This window comes from Nuphar pumila, chromosome 5 (genome assembly GCF_984573655.1).
Source record: "Nuphar pumila chromosome 5, dmNupPumi1.hap1.1, whole genome shotgun sequence".
NCBI classification, from domain to species: domain Eukaryota; kingdom Viridiplantae; phylum Streptophyta; class Magnoliopsida; order Nymphaeales; family Nymphaeaceae; genus Nuphar; species Nuphar pumila.
This window is the reverse complement of record NC_143253.1, coordinates 48,889,255-48,911,787: the sequence shown is the minus strand read 5'-3', so window position 1 is coordinate 48,911,787 and position 22,533 is coordinate 48,889,255. Positions and strand designations below refer to the sequence as shown.

The window sequence follows — 22,533 nt, the reverse complement described above, 5'->3', positions numbered from 1 at the left end:
ACGAACAGTACCTGCATTAGTTGCTTCAACACGATCCATATAGGATCGCTCACTCTTCGAGCGAATAGCATGTCCCTGAACCATCTTCTAGCTTCCTTACGCAATGCAAGTATGGTTAGGAGTATTTCATGGTACTCCGAGGTCTGGTTCTCTTCGAAGATTCGCTCCATTGCTTGAATCCAATTAAAGAATATTTTTATATTGTTGCAGCCTATGAACTCTATAAGACAATTTTTTTACCATACTCAACACTTATCCAAATCTTTATCCATTGTTTTGGAGTTTTTGATGGATATTTAAGATATGGGGCTTGTGCAAGTTGTGGGTGTCAGGTTAGGGTTTGGATTTGGCTTGGTTGTGGATCTTGGATTAGATTAGGGTCTAGATATAGGTAATGAGGGATTTGGGTATTGTCCGGTAGACTTGGATAGTTAGGTTGTTCATACTGAGCATTTGGGTCACACTAGGTCCAAGTAGGTAGATTTTGACATAATAGTGGGTCCAAATACAAATGAGGTGAGGTTTGGAGTTAGTTCGAGTCCAAAACAAGGTAAAAATTACTTAATACAAGTTTTGGGTTAGGGTTAAGGTATGAGATAGCACTTTGAACATGCACTATAAGAAAATTGTTAATTAGCAACGAAAATTTGCGATGGATTTTTTCCGTCGCAAATTAGCGACAGATTAGCTAGAGAAAACTTTCTTCATGAATCCGTCGCTAATTAGCGACGGATTAGCGATGAAAGTTGTTTCATCGCTAATTCGTCGCTAATTAGCGACAGATTAACGACAACAATTTTTCGTCGCTAATTCTCAACACAAGAAAACCATTTTAGTGTGAGAATTTTTCCGTCGCTAATCTTTCACTAATTTGCGACGGGAAAATTCCCTCGCTAATTTTCGATTTAAACCGAGCGCGAAATTTTTCCTCTCTCCCCGTTCGAAATTTAAATCGACCGCGCACGATTTAAACTGCTCTCCCCGTCGAAGAGCGCGCTGGAGAGCATGACGACGACGAGGCAGTTTCACGGAGGACGGCGACGCCGGAGGACGGCGACGACGGAGGATGGTGACGACTTCGGAGGACGCAGTTTCATGGAGGACAGCGAGGACGGAGGACGGCAACACCGGAGGATAGCGACGATGGAGGACGACGACGATGGAGGACGGCAACGACTTTGAAGGACGCAGTTTCACGGAGGACGACGACGCCGGAGGACGGCGATGACTTCGGAGGACGCAGTTTCACGGAGGACGGCGACGACTTCGGAGGACGCCGTTTCACGGAGGATGGCGACGAGGCTGAGCGATTGCTGGAGGACGGCGACGCCGGTTCACGAAGGACGGCGATGCCGGAGAGCACCGGTTCACGGAGGATGATACAAGTCCGGCGACGAGGCAGAGCGATCGTTCTGTGCAATGCCTATCGGGTGCGGTATAAGTCTGGCTTATTGCTGCCGGAATACCGCCCGACAGGGATCAATTTTTTTATTTTTTTAAAAAAATTTAGTGACAGATTAGCGACGGATAATGTCTGTCGCTAATCTGTCACAAATTTGCGACGAAATTAACGGCAGATAAGTTTTTCGCCAATTAGCGAGCAAAAATTCACGATGGCCTCTATCCATCGCTAATCCGTCGCTAAACAGTTTAGCGACGGATTAGCGATGGATAGAGGCCATCGCTAATCCACAATTTTCTTGTAGTGATGTGAATGGGTTGAAAACCGGGTCTGTCTAACAAAGTCGGGTTTTACCTTAGTGGTACAAAGAGGGGTGTGAACCAGATGGTGAGAACCAATTTTGGATTGAACCGGTTCCCACCCACCCCTGAGTGGATACCGATGGGGAGACTATGGGAGAGGCTTAGAGTTAAGAAAAAATGCCTCTCTTATTAACCATGGCTGTTCAACAACGATGGGGCTGGCCGCGGCTAAGATACCAATTGATGAAAAATGAGAGGGCTCATTTTATAATAAAATATATGAACTAAAATTACCTCTAAGGTAGATCTAGGAAAAGTCAAAAAAATTTAAAATATGAGAAATTCAAAGAAATTATTGGAAAAAGAAGAAAATAACAAGAGAGTGAAATAACTAGAATTTTAAATAACAAAATTAACTGGGATTCTCGTATCAACTCAATGTAACCTCCTAGATCTCTCGTCTTTTTATAGATGAGGGTTTCCTAATTACAGTCAAATTAATTAACATATTTAGATAACTTCTAGAAAAGCTAAAACTTATCCTAACAATATGAATCAGACATATTGATCCAATATCTAAGCACAAAGATCCAAAATAAAATCTAAAATCTAAAATGAATCCTTAATAAACCAGATAGTGTCACGCTCCCGCTCCTGCATCAAAAGTTTAGCCCTCCACGTCTCCTAACTTTTAACTATTTGGGCAACAAAGAAAGAAAACAGCACAACCCCAATGGGTGTTGAGATGCAGGTCCAACTCTCGTAGAGTAAGAGATCCAACCAAAAGAGACAGATCAAAGCCTTTAGTCATATTGAGTTTTTATCAAAGAAATCTTGGTAAAACTAAATACGCTTAAATTTTTGAAAAAAAAGAGATTGAAAATATGTGAAGAGAATAAGGTGAACATTTCCCCCAATTTTTTTGTTGGATATAGAAACATAATATCGCGACTAAAATCATGACATTTTGTTTCTGAGTAAATATCACGATTTTTTAAGAGTTTCTCTGGTGAAAAGAAACCAAGGTCATCACAACCATTACGTTTTCACTTCTTTTGTTCTAGGAAGGACCATAACATATATTATTCATCAATATCCAGAGTTTGAGGGTTCCCAATCATAATTACAGAAGGAAAGTTATATAGGTGACAGCCCTACAAGGCCACATCACAGGCATCAAAGCTTAGTGCAGTGGTCAACATGAAACCCAGGCTCAGTGGGACACTTTGCTAAAGGGCATTGGTAAAGTGGGGTAGTACTTCCCCACCATGTCACCCCATAGTTATCAAAGAACTGCAGAGCGAAGAAGGCGACCACAGCCGAGAAAGCCAGCCCTGAGTCGAGCCCAGCAGAGAGCACGTAGGTGTGGCGAGCCCACCACTTCTTGAATCTATTGTATATCACAATGTTGAAGAGGATACCAACAAAGCACCAGGACAAGTAGTGGATTGCACCAGCAGGAGGCATCATGCCAGTTGCACCCAGGAACACTGGAACATGGATGAGCCTGATCCACTTCTTCTCCGGGAAGACACGCGACAAGACCCAGACTGGCACGGGTGCAAGCAAGCCCACTAGGAACCACCAGTTCTGCTTGGTGTAAACGCCGAGCCGGCCAAACATCCTGTTCGGGCCTACCACGCCCCAGATGATAGAGGCATTGTAGAACACTGTGTCACCCGGGCAACTCCACAGCTCGTTTTTGTTCACATCGCATATGTTAGGGATGGTGGAGAGAAGCCACCACGATGTGCAATAATAGACCGTTGATGCAACCACAGTGCCAACCAACTGTGTCAGGGCCAAAGCCAAGAAGTTAGCTCAAGCAATAGTCCAAATCTTGATATAAAATCTCTATAAGATTCTGTCCCTCTTTATTCATGCTTGTTATACTCTATGTATCGGCTCGTTTAATAGATAACAATGCGAGGCGAGGAAGGCATTTCCTGTGCCAAGGTTAGGCTCGTATTGCATCAAAACTTTATATGATAAACAATTCAACTTTTTCTGTTAAATTAATTCAGTCGGAAATATGTTTTTCAGTAAATAAGCAATGATAAGTGCATCTGCATAATCTGATTAACCAAAAAAGGCTGAAACTATCAGTTTTTGAAGTTGGCTAGGACAATTAAGAGGATTAAGCTGGGAAGGTTAACTTATATATCATCCCATCTTTCTCCGTTACATTCTTGTCGGACGTGTGTGTGTGTGTGTGTGAGAGAGAGAGAGAGAGAGAGAGAGAGAGAGAGAGAGAGAGAGAGAGAGCACCTGAACAACAAACATGGACTTGGGTGGGATCTTCATGTAATGCCCAAGCTTGAAATCTGAAAGGAAATTGATGGCTTGGCTCATGCTGATATACCCATAGGTCTTGAAGGCGACATTAGCCAGAGGCCTGCCTGGATACATGTAGCCTATGATCATCTCTGTAATGACATTCAACCCTGGTTGCTGCAACAAGTACCGCATATATGAAATCATCAGGATAGAAGAATTGTACTTGGATACATATGCTCGACAGTGTTATAACCTGATGCACCTAATCAGTTTGTGTAATTTCACAAAATTAACCACCCAATGGATTTGGCATCAGTTTGATTAATCAAACCTATAGATACATGTTGGTCAGCTCTAAGGCCTTGGGCCAAGTCTTAGAGCACTAATTTAACAAAAGCCAATAGGTTTCTTTGTGCTCCGCAATCAATGAGACAACTCGGTATATATCTGTTCATGATAGGGCAGTACAGTGTATACCTGATTAGTTGTGGATGTGATTATACCAATAGGGAGAGTGAAAGTTAAAGCAACTCCACAAGCAAGTATGATCCCCCACCATGGAAGCTGCAGCTGCCCTCCAAAGCCTAGACAGGTCAAGAAAGCCAGTGCAATCATGGAGATCAGGATGACAGAGAACCACCACTCAGGCACCCTTTCATAGTTCTTCCTCATCAGTCTTGTGTGTAGATCGAGTGCCTGACCGCGGAATGCCTGCCTGGTCTGGTTCCATATCGACCTGCACAATCAATTTATACACGCCCTTTTGAAACTTAAGCTCAAAAGTACCTAGAATATTCTTTTAGTTCCTTAAAAAAAAGAATAAAGAGCACCCATAGATTCCTTTAGGTTGGCCACACTGTGAAAACCATTTGGTGCCAAAAAAATCTGCACGTGTTAGAAACCGATCCCACTTGGGAAAAGACCTCTAAACAGGAAACAAATTCCCCTGAGAAACCGACTTCTTTTTCTTGTTTTTTCTTGTGTTTTTATTAGCAAAGTTAAATACAACAGTAAAAAGTTCAGAACAAAGATATGTAAAAAGTAACAAAGAAAGAATGTAAACGTGAAATAACTTTTTCTTTTCTAACCACTGGATGGTTACCCATGTAGTCAGCGGGGTCCTGTATCAAGCTGAAGGCCCAGGATCGAATCCTGCTGGCACATGGGACTCCCATTGCTTTATCACGGCTAGGGCACGTAAAAGTTGGGTGGTCGTGTCCTCAACCCAGAGTTTTACCTCGGAAGGAGGTGGGCTCTTTAAGTGACCCGGTTCTAGGCAAGGGTTCCTTAGTCATAAAAGGAAAAAACTTTTTCTTTCCTAAATATTACAGGCAAAAATGTAAATACCACAAAATAAAAAATGGTGTCTCCATTACATCAATAACATGGTGACATTTTAACATTTTAAAACAGAGACCAATTTTTCGGGGAATAGCATTCGTTTATATTTAAAAAATCACACTTTTTAGGCAATGTTTTCAAAATGTCACGAATATTTGTGTTATAGGGTAAGACCATGAAAGCATTGGGTATATTCAGGCATTAGATTGCACAAAAACTGCCTCTACCATATTCCATCTTTTTGTTGTTATTTATTTTATTCATTTCATCCCATTTTGGTAGATAGCATGGCATAGTTCATCAAGTCCAATGTTAACAGCACTAACAAAAATTGATTTTCTTTGGAAAACTTTCAAAACAACAATTCTCTTTAATAACTTGAGGAAAAGGAAATTCTTAGATGAGCATATTCAATCAGAATCTGATCCATGGACGTCCACCAAGGGTGCATAAAAACCTTAATCGGAATATATGTAAATGCCGGATGCTAAAGTAATGTGATCTAGATTTGGTTTTAGCTAATCTCCATCTGAATCTAAATCCGAATCCAACTAGTGCGAGATATGAACCTAATTTGCCTTGTTTACATCCCTAGCTCTACTCATTCGTACCAAAATAAAAACAAAAAACGAAAAAGGAACACAAAAATGGCTTAAGTGCTTGCTTATGTGACACTGACCATTCACATGACAGAATTTTGGGTGGGGCCTGCATTCTGTTGCTGTTGGGCCCGTAGAATGCTGTCATCTAATTGGCCTGTGCCACACACTTCTAAGCAAGCCCTGAATGTCCTTCAACAATGAACAGGATAGGATTGGACATGAAGAGCAAGCAGCAGCTTATCAATTTTAGGTTGAATTTCTATTGAACCAAATTCATTCTTCAAAAATTTAATCTGTAGGTTGAATTTCTACTGATCAAATATTTTTTTACGGTTCTTAGGTTGAATTTCTATTGAACTAACTTCTTTTTTAAAAATTTCATCTGTAAGTTGAATTCCTACTAATCTATATTCTTTTGCGGTTCTTACGTTGAATTTCTATTGAACCAAATTCATTTTTCAAAAAATTCAATTTGTAGGTTGAATTTTTACCGATTCATCTATCTTTTGTGTTTTTTAGGTTGAATTCCTATTAAACCAAATTTATTTTTCAAAAATTCAATCTGTAAGTTAAATTCCTACTTATCTATATTATTTTGCAGTTTTTACGTTGAATTCCTATTGAACCAACGTCCACCAAGAGTACATAAAAACCTTAATCGGAATATATGTAAATGCCGATGCTAAAGTAATCTGATCTAGATTTGAATCTAAATCTGAATCCAACTAGTGCCAGATATGAACCTAATTTGCCTTGTTTACATCCCTAGCTCTACTCATTCGTACCAAAATAAAAACAAAAAACAAAAAACAAAAAAGGAACACAAGGATGGCTTAAGTGCTTGCTTAAGTGACACTGACCATTCACATGACAGAATTCTGCGTGGGGCCTGCATTCTGTTGCTGTTGGGCCCGTAGAATGCTGTCATCTAATTGGCCTGTGCCACACACTTCTAAGCAAGCCCTGAATGTCCTTCAGCAGTGAACAGGATAGGACTGGACATGAAGAGCAAGCAGCAGCTTACACTTGTCCAGAGCTGTCTACGAATCAAACGACCCCTAAAATTCGAAGGACATGTACCAGTGCCTTTTTCGGTGTACCCCACAGATTGCGGTCCAAAAAATAAAATAAAAGGGAAAGAGTGTACTGACCTTCCGTTAAACAGGGCGATGTGGGTGATGGTGGAAGCGAGGGTGGCAAAGTTGAGGCCGTAGGCCAAGGCGAAGAGGATGCTCAAGTGGATCTGGCCGTGCTTCTGGTACCCAACGGGGTCGAACTCGAAGGTTTTCGGGTTGAGGATGAGGCTGCTGTTGTACAACTGCCCGTTGGCCTCGAAGACATGGGAGGAGAAGAAGGGGAAGCGCTTGGCATGGTAAGCGCCCGTCCAGTAGGAGATGGGGACGAGGACGTAGAGGAAGAAGACGAAGCCCGCCATTACGTTGAGGATGGCGAAGCCCGGCGTGGCCAGAGGGGTGCCCAGGAAGCTCGTCACCGTAGACCAGTCGAGGGCGAAGGCCCCGAGCCCTAGGCCGAAGTGGCTCGAGCCCAGCTGCTGCGCCAGCACAGAGTCCTTCCAGATGTAGCAGGCAACGGATAAGGAGGAGATGGCGGGGAAGAGGTAGTTGGGCACGATGTAGTAGGCGAAGCTGCACACAAACACCAGGAAGAAGAACTGCAGCCGAGACGTGCCGCGCTTGGTTCTCTCCTCTTTCTCATGCAGAGTTCTGGAAATTAACCGAGGAATTAAGGAGCCCGCCACCCCACAGAAATCAACTGCTTGTTAGTAGCATCTTTTTGCTTTTTTTTCTAAGTGTGCCCGTGTGGAGAGAGAGAGAGAGAGAGAGAGACCTGAACAAAGTGACCTGGATCAAGTTGGATGGCCACCACATGTATGGAGAATCCACTAGATACCTCCGAAAGATACCGGCCCACCCATATCCAAGCATCTGAAAAATCGTTTCATAATAAGAGAGAGAGAGGGAGAGAGTAATCCAACAAGGGCATATATCCATTCAGACCTTCAGGGGAATATATCCATGACTGTTTTTTATCATAAGAACCAACTTGCAGTAAATTAAATGCCATAATCTAACAGACATGTAGTAGTAAAATGATCCAAGGCTGTATGAATATCCCAAGAAACAGCTTCTTCATTAGGGAGGATAAAGGGTTGCAACTGTAAGAAATTAAAACTCACCTGGGTTGTCTGTGCTAGCAGAAAACCGGCAAAGGGATGAATCTTTCTATGGTAAAAGGCTCTTACTATAGTGATGATACCCACTGCATAAACAGAGCTAGACCCTGAGTTTGCAAATATAGTGATAAGAACATGCTCTTTCATATTGAAGGGCCCGGGATTGAGTGAAAACTCCCAACTTGTTCCCGGAACCCTGATCAGATTCTGTGGGAGCTTTGCAGCCATTAATTTTCCGATGGGAAGGGCCAAGATCTGTGCCGCGAGTGAGGATACACTGAGTTGGTTCTCCCTGTAGCCAAAGAACTGGTTCAAGAAGGCTAGAACAACACATGAGATCAAGCCGATGGTCCATGTCCTGAATGTTAGAACTGGCAATGTGGGATCATCAGTGTTTGGAACAGTTAGTCGCACTTGCTCAATGGGTGAATCTTCCCACTCTTCTGCACAATAATAATTTCACATTAGTTCAAGTGTATTTGCACTGCTCCTGTTCAATTTTCTTATTTTTCGCATGGGCATTAAGAAATCTAGGTATATATGGCCTCTGCACAAGCTAATTAGAGCCGAACACCCTTGCGATCTATTCATGCTTGACTCGTTTAGATAAATGAATTTCTGGCTCAGTTTGTCATCTATACATGACGCAAACCCAAGGAAAACGGAAATAGGAAAGCTCTTGCGAAACAGAAACAGAAAACGAGGCTTTCAAGCACGTGAAATGGAAAACGAGAAACGGGAAACGACTAGGAAACGAATTTGGAAACAAACTGAGAAATCAACTGGGAAACGATTGCGAAACACATGAGAAGCGTTTGAAAAAAAAAACAAAAGAACTTAACATGATAAATTAATGAAACCAAATATGAGAAACATGTATCCCACGGAAGAGAAACACTTGAAAAACGCATAAGAAACGTGTGAGAAACACTTGGAAAACGTGTTTCCCGTAGTATGGAAATTTGTGTTTCCCATAAAAATTTTGACAGTACAGTGTTTTTCGTTTTGAAAACGGTTTCTCAAGAAATACATTTCCCATCCTCTTATGGTGTTTCCGATAACCCTGCTAAAGCCTAGTTGGATATGCTTTTATATGCGAACAAGTCTAATGCTGATCAGAGTTTGAACTTTGATTTAAATTCGGATGTAAAAGCCTAAGACCATAACCTGACTCACAAGGTCTGACGAAATCCAATTAAATGGCTTCGGATCTCTCCCATATCCGAACTAAAAAGGCAAGGAGTTTTCAAAAATAGGAAATCTACAAAATGGAGCGAATGTCAAGGGTCATTGAGGAAATTAATAATAATGTATTCGGTGAATCTTGAAAAAATTGGGCACAGCTTTACAAGTGTCAGGTCGTCAGTGAAGCATTTTTTCCAACAAGATTCTTGTTTCACGCAATCAAATTTCCTTCTTCTAAGATGATAATATCCGAGGGGCCGTTTTACACCTACCTACGGAAAATGGGCTCTGCCACCTCTTCCTCAGAGTCAATCCATTTAACCACCAGTGAGAAAGTGGCAAGGAGGCCTCTTTCTTACGAAAGAGGCTAAAACAAGCAACCCCGATTCTTACTAGTTACGAGAAAAGAAATCCTCACGAAAACAAGCAACCCCGTTTCTAACTGGAATGGAAACTCTTCTGAAACGAATGTCCGTTTTCTTTCACCTTTCCAAGGGGCATGCATGTATGCACCAAAAAAAGGAAGTCAAATTTCTAATTTTTAAGACATTGCTGGAGATGACAACTCATGTCCTCGCCTCTTTGGTTTTTCTTTCCGTGTATTCTGCGTGGATATATATATATATGTATATATATATATATATATATATATATATATATATATATATATATATATATATATATATATATATATATATATATATATATATATATATATAGAGAGAGAGAGAGAGAGAGAGAGAGAGAGAGATTCTGTGGTTTATAAAAATGTCATGAGGTCTCCTGCGTTTCGTTCGCAAAATGCAGAGAAAAAAAATATCTGTTGAAAATTAAAAAAAAAGAAAGAAAGTGAACATTTTTGGGAAAAGTTTCCAAACAAAAGAACGAGGACACGAAAGCATAATGAAGGGCTTGCATGTTCTTGTTTTCCTTTTATTTTGAAGGAAAGAACTTGCATGCTGAGAAGGAAGGAGTATCATAACCAAGGGATCGAGGGTTCAAATCCGATGGGTCTACCCCAATCTGCCAGACGAAAAAATGAAAAGGAAGATGAAATAATAGTTCACGCCAGCGACTATACTTCACACGCAAAGAGGACCAAAAGAAAGAGAAAAGGATTAACTGACCATCTTCCTTGGCAGGTTTCAGCTTCTCCTGAAGGTCATCCTCTTGAGGCAGAGACGCGTTAGCCATCCCTGAGCCGCTCATCTCATCACAAGTATCCCTCAAAAAACCCTTTCACAACAAGGCAGGAACAAGAGGAGAGTACTGCAGTTCCTCTCTCTCTCTCTCTCTCTCTCTCTCTCTCATATCCCCATTTATAGAGAGGCCGTATTATTATGATTCTTAGTAAGTGAATCTCTTTCCTCGTCTCGTTTGAAGAAAGAATCTCCTCTCTCCAGTCGATGTAGTGGACCTACCAACTCTCTCTCTCTCTCTCTCTTTCTCTGGTATCCCAAGTGGACCCGGTGAGCTGGCATTCCTTTAATGAGATGGACTAGTATGGAATGCCCAAGCTGTTATACAAAGAGCAGTTATGATCACGTTGTATAATATAACGTTATATTCCATCACCACCGCACATCTGTGAAGGTGTGTGAGCCCTACTTCTAGTTTTACATGTTCATCCCAAGTGAGATGTGTGGTGGAGATTGAATATGACCAGTGGTCAGTCATATACAATTGTGTTTAATTAGTAGCCCGTTGACATAGAGTCGTCCTCGTTTGGTTCTTGTGGTTCAACTTCAACAAAATTACCAAAACTGACTTTTGTTCCTCATTATCAGTGGCGCCAACTCGTTCAAATAGTGAGCCTGGCCATGTGAAGGGAGTGTGAGGCCAACTTTAGCAGCAATCCACGCGTTGGTTGTATCGAGGTCTAACGGCCAAATTACTTAAAACACATGGCATTAAAACCCATTTATTAAGCACTTGCCCCATATTATATGAACACTTGTATGCACGTATCCCATGTGGTAAGCCAGGTCCTGTGTCAAGGATCGAATCCTTCAGCCACATGGGGGCGGCTGTTCTTTTAGTAGGGGTTCACTTCTATGGTGGTACCTTGTCTGGTAGGAGTCACCTTTGTGTTGAGACATTGCAAGTTCAAATCCAAATGGTATTGATTGTATAACTGGTAGGGCTCTGCCTAACCTCAGCTTGTCATATTTTATTATTTTCATGTGTTAAAGTTAACTCCGCCTGTGTAGTTATACACTGCCGGTCCCAAGCCCGGATAAAGGAGGAGGGTTGCGGTAGGCCTGTGACAGCCAGCATAAAAACTTTGTCATATCCTCTGAAAATGAACCAATATGAGAATTTCATTGGGGCGTTCCCTACTGAGCGACGCGCTGTACTCTCTAGGCCCGGAGGCAGTGATAAATGTGCAAGGGTTGCTAGGTCGTCGCCAAGAAGCGACGCGTCATACCGGCGCCCGGGTGTGGTGTCAAATAGGCAAGGGTTCCCTCACTTTGTTGGACGGGTGGGGGTAAAGAAGTTAGTCCAAGACCATAAAATTAGGTTAGCCACTTGGAACATAGGGTCTTTAACTGGTAAGTTGGTAGAGTTAGTAGATGTTATGTGTAGGAGAAAGATTGATATTTTATGTCTTCAAGAGACCAAATGGGTAGGTGAGAAAGCTAAAGTGATAGAACCTTGGGGATATAAGATTTGGTATACAGGAATAAATAGGAATAGGAATGGAGTAGGGATTGTTATGAGTCGTCAGTTTATAGATAATGTAGTTGAGGTCCGTAGGAAGGGTGATAGAATTTTACTTATTAAATTAGTATTAGGTACGGATATTATTAATATTATTAGTGTTTATGCACCTCAAGTAGGTTTAGATGATTCCATTAAGCATCAATTTTGGGAAGATTTAGATGGAGTAGTACAAGAGACATCTTATGGAGAAAAGCTTTTCATCGGCGGTGACCTTAATGGACATGTAAGCATTAGTAGGGATGGATTTGAGAATATCCATGGAGGCTATGGTATAAGAGAAAGAAATGAAAGTGGAGAAAGGATTTTAGATTTTTGTTTGTCCTATGATATGATCTTAGCAAACACTTGGTTTAGGAAGAGGGAGTCTCACCTAGTAACATTTAAAAGTGGGGTTAATACGAGTCAGATAGATTTTTTCCTACTTAGAAAGAGAGATAGGGGTTGTTGCATCGATTGTAAGGTTATACCAGGAGAAAGTGTAGCTACACAACATAGAGTCTTAATTTTAGATCTTAGAATTAGACAATGCCGCAAAAGGGATAGACATAGGATAAATCCTAAAATTAAGTGGTGGGCACTGAAAAGAGCTAAACAAGGAATGTTTGTAGAGCAGGTAGTTAAGGAAGTTGATTGGTGTCTCGAGGAGGATTCAGAATCAATGTGGAATAAGATAGCGGGTGGTATGAGAAAAGTAGCTAAGGAGGTATTGGGTGAGTCTAAAGGCGGTGCACCACTAGGTAAGGATACATCATGGTGGAACGAGGATGTCAAATTAGCTATTAAGGTTAAAAGAGAGTGTTATAGAAATCTAAGTAAGAGTCGTGATAATGAGAATTTGGAGAAGTATATGATAGCAAAGAAGGAAGCTAAAAAAGTTGTTCGAAACGCGAGGGCTAAGGTATATAAGGAGGTTTATGACAAGTTGGATACCAAAGAAGGCGAGAAGGATATTTATAGGCTTGCAAAGATGAGAGATAGGAAATCGAAGGATTTGGGTATGGTTAGATGTATCAAAGATGAAACGCAAAGGGTTTTAGTCAAAGATGAGGAGATTAAGGAGAGATGGAAAGATTATTTTGATAAGCTATTTAATGATAGTCATGCTCAAGATCTTGGAGACTTCTCCATTCCTTTTCATGAGATAAATCGTGACTTCATGCGCAAGATTCAAAAGAAAGAAATTGCAGAGGCTTTGAAGAAAATGAAATCAAGAAGGGCAGTTGGCCCAGATGGTATACCTATCGAGGCTTGGAAATGCTTGGGAGAGAAAGGTTTAGAATGGTTGACAAATCTTTTTAACTTGATTTGGCGAACAAATAAGATGCCTAATGAGTGGAGGAAGAGTACTTTGGTGCCTTTATATAAGAATAAGGGTGATATACAAGATTGCACAAACTATCGTGGTATAAAACTCATGAGTCATACTATGAAACTTTGGGAGAGGGTGATTGAGTCTAGGTTGAGGAAGGTTGTCATGATATCGGAGAATCAATTTGGTTTTATGCCTGGAAGATCAACTATGGAAGCTATACATCTTCTTAGACAACTTATTGAAAGATATAGAGAGAGGAACAAAGATTTGCATATGGTTTTTATTGATTTAGAGAAGGCATACGATAGAGTACCTAGGGACGTTCTCTGGTGGACAATGATGAAGAAAGGTGTTTCTCTCAAGTACATTAGTATAATTAAAGATATGTATGAAGGAGTAGTAACCAATGTCCGCACTTGTGGAGGGGTGACAACCAATTTTAGGATAACGGTTGGGTTACATCAAGGATCTGCTTTAAGCCCTTTCCTATTTGCGATAGTGATGGATGAGCTTACGAGATCAATTCAAGAAAATGTACCGTGGTGTATGTTGTTTGCTGATGATATTGTTTTGATTGATGAGTCTAGAGCTGGGGTTAATGCTAAGTTAGAATTATGGAGACAGACATTGGAAGCTAGAGGTTTTAAGTTGAGTAAGAGTAAGACTGAATATATGGAATGTCGGTTTAGTAAGCAACGAAGTAGTGATGGGAGTGTAGTGAAGCTTGGTGAGCAAGATATACCGGTGAATGATTATTTCAAATATTTGGGATCCATCATTCAAAAGTATGGAGAAATTGATGGAGATGTAAATCATAGGATAAAGGTTGGGTGGATGAAATGGAAAAGTGCTACTGGAGTGCTGTGAGATCGTAGAATGCCATTGCGGTTGAATGGAAAGTTTTATAGGACGACTATTAGACCCGCTTTACTATATGGTACGGAATGTTGGGCTGCCAAGAGACATCATATTCAAAAAATGAGTGTAGCTGAGATGCGGATGCTTAGATGGATGTGTGGAAATACAATAAAAGATAAGATTCGGAACGAAGAGATACGTAAGAAGGTAGGTGTTGCACCCATTGAAAATAAGATGCGAGAGAATCGTTTACGGTGGTTTGGACATATTCGGCGAAGGCCTAATGATGCTCCAGTTAGAAGGTTGGAGAAATGGGAAAATATATTAGTTAAAAGAGGTCGGGGTAGGCCTAGGAAGACTTGGATGGAGATGATAAGAAAGGATATGAATGCTTTGAACCTCACCGAGGACATGGCGTTGGATAGAAATGATTGGAGGAAAATGATTCATGTGGAAGACCCAAAATGAATTTCTTTTTTGGTTCATATCGCTGACCCCAATTGTTTTGGGATGAAGGCGTAGTTGTTGTTGTTGTTGTGTGTTAAAGTTGATTCAAATATGGTGTTTTATACCATTTTTCAGTGTAACAATATGTTTCTTGAAGTTTAAAAAATTGGTGAATTATAGGCCGTTGATTTTTTTAGCCTAGATAAAACTTGACATGTACATCAGAAAAACTTTCTAACTTAATATGTAGATCACGTCTGAAGGGTCAGATACGCAGAAAAACTAAAAATATAATGAAAATATTACATTTTCACTAAGGGGTTCCTTACCCATACCCACGAGGATAGCAAACACTATATATATTAATTTATCGGAGGTAGCTGCATATCCCCTGCTGAAAGAACGTGCAATATACGTGTGTTGGTGCACCACACGCTCGTTCATGCTTGTTTCTTTTTTTATTTTTATTTTTTGTGTCGTAAAATTGTGACTTTTAGTGGCAGGTAAAACCGCCACTAAAGGTCCGCTGGACTTTTAGCAGAGGTTTTACCCACGACTAAAGACTATGATCAGACTATTGGGTCTTTAGTGGTGGTTTTACCCGCCATCAAAGCTCATTCATAAGCACATGCATTCTTGGTTCGCTAGAAAAGGGCGGCTGTGCTAACCCGTCTTTCTAAGGGGTGTTCCATGTTTTCATTCAATCTGACTATATTCAACATGCTCGATTTTATAGGGAATAAACTCTTGAATCATGTGATTCTGATGAGAGAGATGGGCGTAACAGTGGGTACACAGTGTTCCACAGCTTATCCTGTGCGGATCAGTGGTTAAAACTTTTGTTTGTGTCAAATGATGCTTTAGCATCTGTTGCGACTGCCACGAAAGTGTCATTTTTCGCCCAGACCTTTAGCAATGGTCAAGACCGCGTGCCGCTAAAGATCACAAAAACAAAAACAAAAATAGCAAATCAGATACTGGAGGAATGTTCGACCCACGTCCCATGAAAAGGCCATCCGACGTTACACCCTTCTCGCTTGCCCTTATGAGTGTGTACAGTCTTGATCCAACGTGGTGATTTTTCAGGTCCATAGGCCCAATTGATGGGCCATGGGCTTGCCCCTTAGGGCCATGCTTAATTAATCCATCCCGGCCGGCTTGACCAGTCCCAACGACCCGGCCTGGCCTGTCTGCGGACTGGTCAAGGCTGTCAGAAAACCAGGCCATGCCAGCCTGGCCCGCTTCCTTGTCCAGTCCTACAAAGGAGAGGATGCACCTGGACACACCTATCGAGCAGATAAACATAAAAGCCCAGAGCAACGCTTGCTATTTTTGGCAATTCTATTAATACACATAAACGTGTTTGACAAACGGTTCCAGAGTCGTAGCAGCTTCTTTCTTCCGTTTTGAGCGGAGAAGATCTTTAACCCACAATAGAAAGTCCAGCCCACCGCCAGCACCTCCCAATTGTAATGAAGAAGAGAAAGAGAGAGAGCTATTTTATCATCAAATATATATATATATATATATATATATATATTGGCTACTAATGAAAGTAAGAAACTAATAAGTAGAAATAACTTTTTTCTTAAAAAAAAGTCTGATTTTTTGTAGATCAAATGTTATGGATGTGATCTACAGGGTCTGTTTAATTAGTAAAAAACTTGTTTTGAATCATGTCATTATGACAAATAATTAGGGTTTTAAAGGGGTCAAAAAATCAACAGCCCACAATGTATCAAAAATTTCATAGTCGAAAAAGGTGACATTTTTACGTTAGAAAAGCACGATCAAAGGCATGATCCTTATCAAACAAACCATGTTGAACATGTATCGTTAGATTGAGTCTATGCAACTTGCACCTATGATTGATTGCTAACTCATTAGTTTCATATAATCATTAGTGGCCAATATATTACACAATATATATATATAGAGAGAGAGTGCGTGGTAGCTGCCTGACAACTTTTGAGTATGACCAAAATGGATGTGCGCTAAAAGTCTATCGCGCATGTGTAAGGAACACTCAGCCCGCTAAAAAGAAACTTTAACAGTGCTTTTGAAGTGCTCGCTCAAAACTAAATATTTTTAACATGGGCGTGTGTTGCGCTTCCATGTGCACATCCATTTTAGTCCGGCTTAAAAGTGATCAGACATCTATCACTTTTTCTTCATATATATATATATATATATATATATATATATATATATATATATATATATATATATATATATATATATATATATATATATATATATATATATATACCACACCCAACTGGTTAGATGCCCTGAACGCACAATACACACTCTCATTAAAGGAGTGGGGTAAACAAATCCTTTAGTCGTATTTTTGGTCTTTTCAGTTATAGTCTACTTTCGTCAGGCAAAGAGAGTGTTTGGCAGCTTTTATATATATATATATATATATATATATATATATATATATATATATATATATATATATATATATATATATATATATAGAGAGAGAGAGAGAGAGAGAGAGTACATGTGACTAGGAGTGGCAATCGGGTCAGGTCGGTGAGTTATGTCGGCGGGTTGGTGGGCCAATATACCTCAACACGAACCCGACCCGTTTATTAAACGGGTTGACTATGGCAAACAATAACCCGACCCATTCATTAAACGAGTAACCCGACATGACATAGTTAACCTGTTTAACAAATGGGTCGAGTCGAGTAAACGGGTTGGCAGGTGGGCCGGATTCAGGTAAACGGGTTGACTCGCTTGCCTAACCCGTTTATTAAATGAGTCAGTTGGGTTGGCGGGTTGACATACCCCTAACACGAATCCGACCCATTTAATAAACGGGTTAGGTGGGTCGACCCGTTTATGACATAAATCCGTTTAAGCCAAATCCGAACTCACCTAAGAAGCGGGTTGGCGGGTCATGTCAGAAATTTCTTCATATATATATATATATATATATATATATATATATATATATATATATATATATATATATATATATATATATAGTGAGTGGTTCATGCTTAAAGAAAACACATGTGTTGAGCGTCCATCGCGTACGCGTGATGGATGCTTAACGTATTTCGTGTAAAAAAATAGCTTTTCGTGGCGGGTTTGAAGAGCTGTAATTTTTTTTTTAAACAAGGCGTGGGTTAAATCTTTTAAAGATAATTTTGAAGTACCTTCAAAAGATGTTTTTTTTAAACATGTGCTTTTCGTTAAGCATGAACAAGCATTAAGCAACTACCAGTTTTCCTTATGTATATAAAGTGGTGGCTGCCTGACCAAAAAGAATGTCTGATGGACGCTAATGCATTATAGTGTTAAAAAGAACTTTTAGCGGCACTTTTGAAGCACCACTAAAATGTCTCAGTGAAAAATTGACCTTTAGTGGCTCTTCAAGGCCCTTTACCCATAGGTCTTTTGTTGTGTATAAAGGGCCTTCGGTGTTTTTAATGCGCCACTAAAAGTCTGGGAAGAATTTTGATCTTTAGTGGCACTTCAAAAGCTCAAGATTTTTTTTTTTAACGTTGCAGTTCCCTAAACTTCCATCGCAACATGCATCCATTTTGGTCAGACAGCTACCACTATATATATTACTAAGTCGACCAGTCTAAACTCAACCTCATACACTAGCTTGCAACATTGAAACGCTGTATGCAGATGCATGACACACATTCATACCTCTTAAATCGTTATGCACGTATCATAAAACATATTTCTAAATATACAATCGTGTCTATGTATGCTACTACTATAGGAGAGAGATTGAGCTCCTACCTTGGCTCGCAAATTCGATGGGTATATGTCCACAACGAAACTACTCAGCACACTACTTGTCACCTTGCAGCAACCACAGTGTTGCAGTTCGTCCTCCACCTTCAGGATGCCCAAAAACAAAGAAAATGATGAAATGAGAAGGGGAAACCAAGAAGATAAAAAAGAAGAAAAATGGAGAAGGCCCACCTACTTTAGTCTGTCCTTCCTTGAAGCTTCTCCACGCAACAACACTCTACCAACAGTTGTCGGACGACGAAGGAAAGTGGCGCAGTTCGACTAGAATGGTGGTGAAGTAGATGAGTCATCAATCAAGAGGAGGAAGAAGGTGAGAGAATAGGTGTAGAGAGTGAGTGTAAGGGTGAAAGCGTTCAACAAGAGAAAGAAAGAGATGTGCAGCCTTAAAGGGGTTTAAACATGGTCCCACATGAAATGGGTATGGGCCTAGGCAAATTTGGATCTCAAAAAATCCAGATTTATAAGCAAATTGGATCTCAAAAGGTCCAAATCTGATTAGGTTCCAACTAGATCCCAACCGATCAAAATCATGAGCTCTTAGTTAGCCCAGTAGCTGGTCAACCTAGTTAACATAACCAACTAGAAGACAACTCAAAAAGAGAATTAGCCAAGTGGCATGGTCCAACTCACCTTGGCAAATCTGAATTGTTGGGGTTGGATGAGCTAGTGTCAACTGCAACTGCTATCCTAGTTGAAATGATCAAAATGCTCCTAAAAAGAAAAATGTATCAATTCTATCATTTTTCTAAAACAAAATCACTATAACACCACCCAAACAAATCTAATTATTACAAATATGTCCCCTATACAATTGACTGACCTGGTCAACTCTGGGTTGAATGTCATGATGAAAATACCCTCAAAATAACTCAGAAATAATCAAAATGCCCTTGCAACTTGCTGAGTACACTTCAAACTTGATACAACTCCATTTTGGACAAAACAAAGTTCGTTCTTCTTGAAATTTCAATACAAACGCAGCAATTGACTCTAAAATCATAAAATATGCCTAAACAAAATCCTATTATCACTACAAGAAAAATGTGTATTAGTGACGGATGCTATCCATCACAAAATCCGTCGCTAACGTGTTTAGCGACGAATTAGTGACTGCTTAGCGATGGATAACGTTCGTCTTATAACCCTAGTCGCTAAACTGCATCAGAATTTATCTGGTGTCAATCCATCGCTACTTAGCGATGGATTATGTTCGTCGCTAATTCATTGCTAAATAGAGACTGATTTGGTTATGCGACAAAATTTAATTTGTTGCTAATTTATAATGAGGGATACGTATCCATCGCTAATATCCATCGCCAATTTGGCAACGGCCATTAGCGACATCTTAAATTTCATCGCAAAGCAACGACTGATTTAAATTGGCGATGGAGTAGCAACGGATAATATCCATCGCTAATTTTAAAAAAAAATAGAAATATTTTGAAACTTGAGAAAAATTTCTCGTTATACAATTCATATAACTTGTTTATAAAAAATAAAGTACACATAAAAAATACATATACAGGTAAAACAAAATTAACACAAGTTCCAAGTTAAACTTTAACAACCAAATACAGTCCTTGCCAAGTTATAATTAGTTACAAGAACGTCAACAAATTAAACACATGAATCTAATCCTCGCGAAGATTCTGGGCATCATCCTCTTTATTTATAAACAAAATATAATATGCAATGCACCTAATCATCTCCAGCATCCTACAAGAGAACCAAAATGTTAGTATTTATAAACAAAATATAATGAAATAAATTATATGCAATGCACCTAATTTAATGCAACAAAGTAAATGGTTGAATGACACATAGACTTGCAATAAACTGAAGGACATTAACAGAATTTAGATATGTGTTCTAAGACTGATTTTTTTTTCATAGTGATTCAATCATGCAGATATGTGTTCTAAGGTTGTCAAAGAATGTCAGAGTGATTCACACATGCATATATGGTTTATAAGGTTGTCAAATAAATGTGTTATGTATCACAATCATGCATATATATGTTACAACGCAGTAAAAAAACTTCTATAGTGATAAAATCATAATTATATGTGTTCTAATGTTGTAAAAAAACTTTCATAGTGATTCAATCATGCTAATATGTGTTCTAAGGCAGTAAAAAAACTTTCATATTGATTCAATCATGCATATATGTATTCTAAGGAAAATTTTATAGTAATTAAATCATGCATATGTGTGTTCTAAGGCAGTAAAACAATTTCATAGTGATGAAAGCATGCTTGTATGTGTTCTGAGGTTGTAAAAAAACTTTCATAGTGATTCAGTCATGCATATATGTGTTCTAAGGTTGTCAAAAAACTTTTATATTGATTCAATCATGTATATATGTGTTCTAAGGTTGTCAAAAAACTTTTATATTGATTCAATTATGTATATATGTGTTCTAAGGTTGTCAAAAAACTTTCATATTGATTAAATCATGCATATATGTGTTATAAGGCAGTCAAAAAACTTTCATATATGCTAATATCATGCTCATATGTGTTGTAAGGCAGTCAAAAAACTTTCATAGTGATTCAATCATGCTCATCTGTGTTCTAAGGCAGTCAAAAAACTTTATATTTGATTCAATCATGCGTATAATGTTCTAAGGCAATCAAAATTTTTTATAGTGATTCAATCATACATATATGTGTTATAAGGCATTAAAAAAGTTTCATATATGTTAATATCAGGCTCATATGTGTTCTAAGGTTGTCATAGTGATGAAAGCATGCTTATATGTGTTTTAAGGTTGTCAAAAAACTTTCATAGTGATTCAATCATGCATATATGTGTTATAAGACACTAAGAAAATTTTATAATGATGAAAGCATGCATATATGTGTTGTAAGGTTGTAAAAAAACTTTCATAGTGATTCAATCATGCGTATATGTGTTATAAGGGTGTCATAAAAATTGTGTAGTGAATCAATCATGCATATATGTGTTCTAAAGGTGTCAAAAAAAATTATAGTGAGGCAATCATGCATATATGTATTCAATCATGCATATACTAGCTTGAAATCTAACGACATGAAACAAATGACATGAATCTTTATACCTGACGAGCATCAGAACTCATGTTGAATGCAGACAAAGTTTTCCTATCCCGAAAAAAGTTTCACAACTCATTATGGACAATGTTGGGAATGACTTCATTTAAAAAGTACTACATTTTGTCCTCAAGACGCTGACAGACACCATCCCAAGACATAGCAGGGTCAATCGGACGTTGGGAGTTGATGCTGGCAGAAAAACTCTGAGAGTCATGGCTGCAGGAGGCAACAACTGCTGTGGTGTTCATGTTACTCCCAAACCTGAACACACAAACCTTTTTAGGTTCACCGGTTGCAGTCACCCATGCTGCAGGATAAAAAGACGAATGCTAAGTGGAGTCATCGCCATATCGCTCTACCATTTGTTGCTCGTATGACTCTTACAAAGTAATGATTAGAATATGAATTAATAATTAAGAATTATAATATTTATGATAATGTAATTCATAGTAACTTGTATATTATAATGTTTATTAATACAATAAATGCATACCAATGTCGCTCTCGCCTTCTCTGATACAAAATCTCTCGTGCTCTTACATTTATGTGTTTCAATAAACACATCCTTGTAATGCACAATGTCTCATTTTTCTGCTTCCTGCAATGTTAAATGATAAAAAAATCAATTAATAAGTATGCAGAAATACTAAAAAATTTGATTATATATATATATATATATTGATGAGTTACCATTTTCTTCTGTGGCTCCCAAAAGTTTTAGATCCACCTGTGTGTAGATGGGCATCAGGCATCTGTGCTCGATTTTGTGCAGCCTCTGTTGAGCGGTTTCAAAATTCATTGCTCGCCCACTTATTACACATCAATCCCAATAATCTCTCGTGATAGTAGAAGGCCCATGACCCTTCCACTGCAGTGGATCATTTATCCCACCAGCTATTTTTTCTGTTGTAGTCTTCATATTATGCAGCATGTTGGCAAATCGATTGGCAGTCACCTTTTGTCACACTACCCTCACGTCTATTTTTCTCGTTCACAATCGTGAAGCGATGAGAAGCCTACAAATAC

At 39.2% G+C, this 22,533-nt stretch overlaps 1 protein-coding gene across 1 annotated transcript in view; it reads right to left on the bottom strand.

Annotated features, from left to right (window-relative positions):
- Positions 1 to 2,880: 2,880 nt before the first annotated feature.
- Positions 2,881 to 22,533, bottom strand: part of LOC149837542 (oligopeptide transporter 5-like) — a 35,042-nt gene continuing 15,389 nt past the window's right edge. The window contains exons 3-11 of the mRNA XM_090008059.1: positions 15,623 to 15,920; positions 10,431 to 10,539; positions 8,122 to 8,561; positions 7,773 to 7,870; positions 7,076 to 7,648; positions 6,911 to 6,919; positions 4,459 to 4,717; positions 3,973 to 4,155; positions 2,881 to 3,495 (exon numbers count right to left, since the gene is read on the bottom strand). Of these exons, the coding sequence (XP_089864185.1) occupies positions 2,881 to 3,495; positions 3,973 to 4,155; positions 4,459 to 4,717; positions 6,911 to 6,919; positions 7,076 to 7,648; positions 7,773 to 7,870; positions 8,122 to 8,561; positions 10,431 to 10,539; positions 15,623 to 15,920 (2,584 nt within the window). The remainder of the gene's footprint in view (positions 3,496 to 3,972; positions 4,156 to 4,458; positions 4,718 to 6,910; positions 6,920 to 7,075; positions 7,649 to 7,772; positions 7,871 to 8,121; positions 8,562 to 10,430; positions 10,540 to 15,622; positions 15,921 to 22,533) is intronic.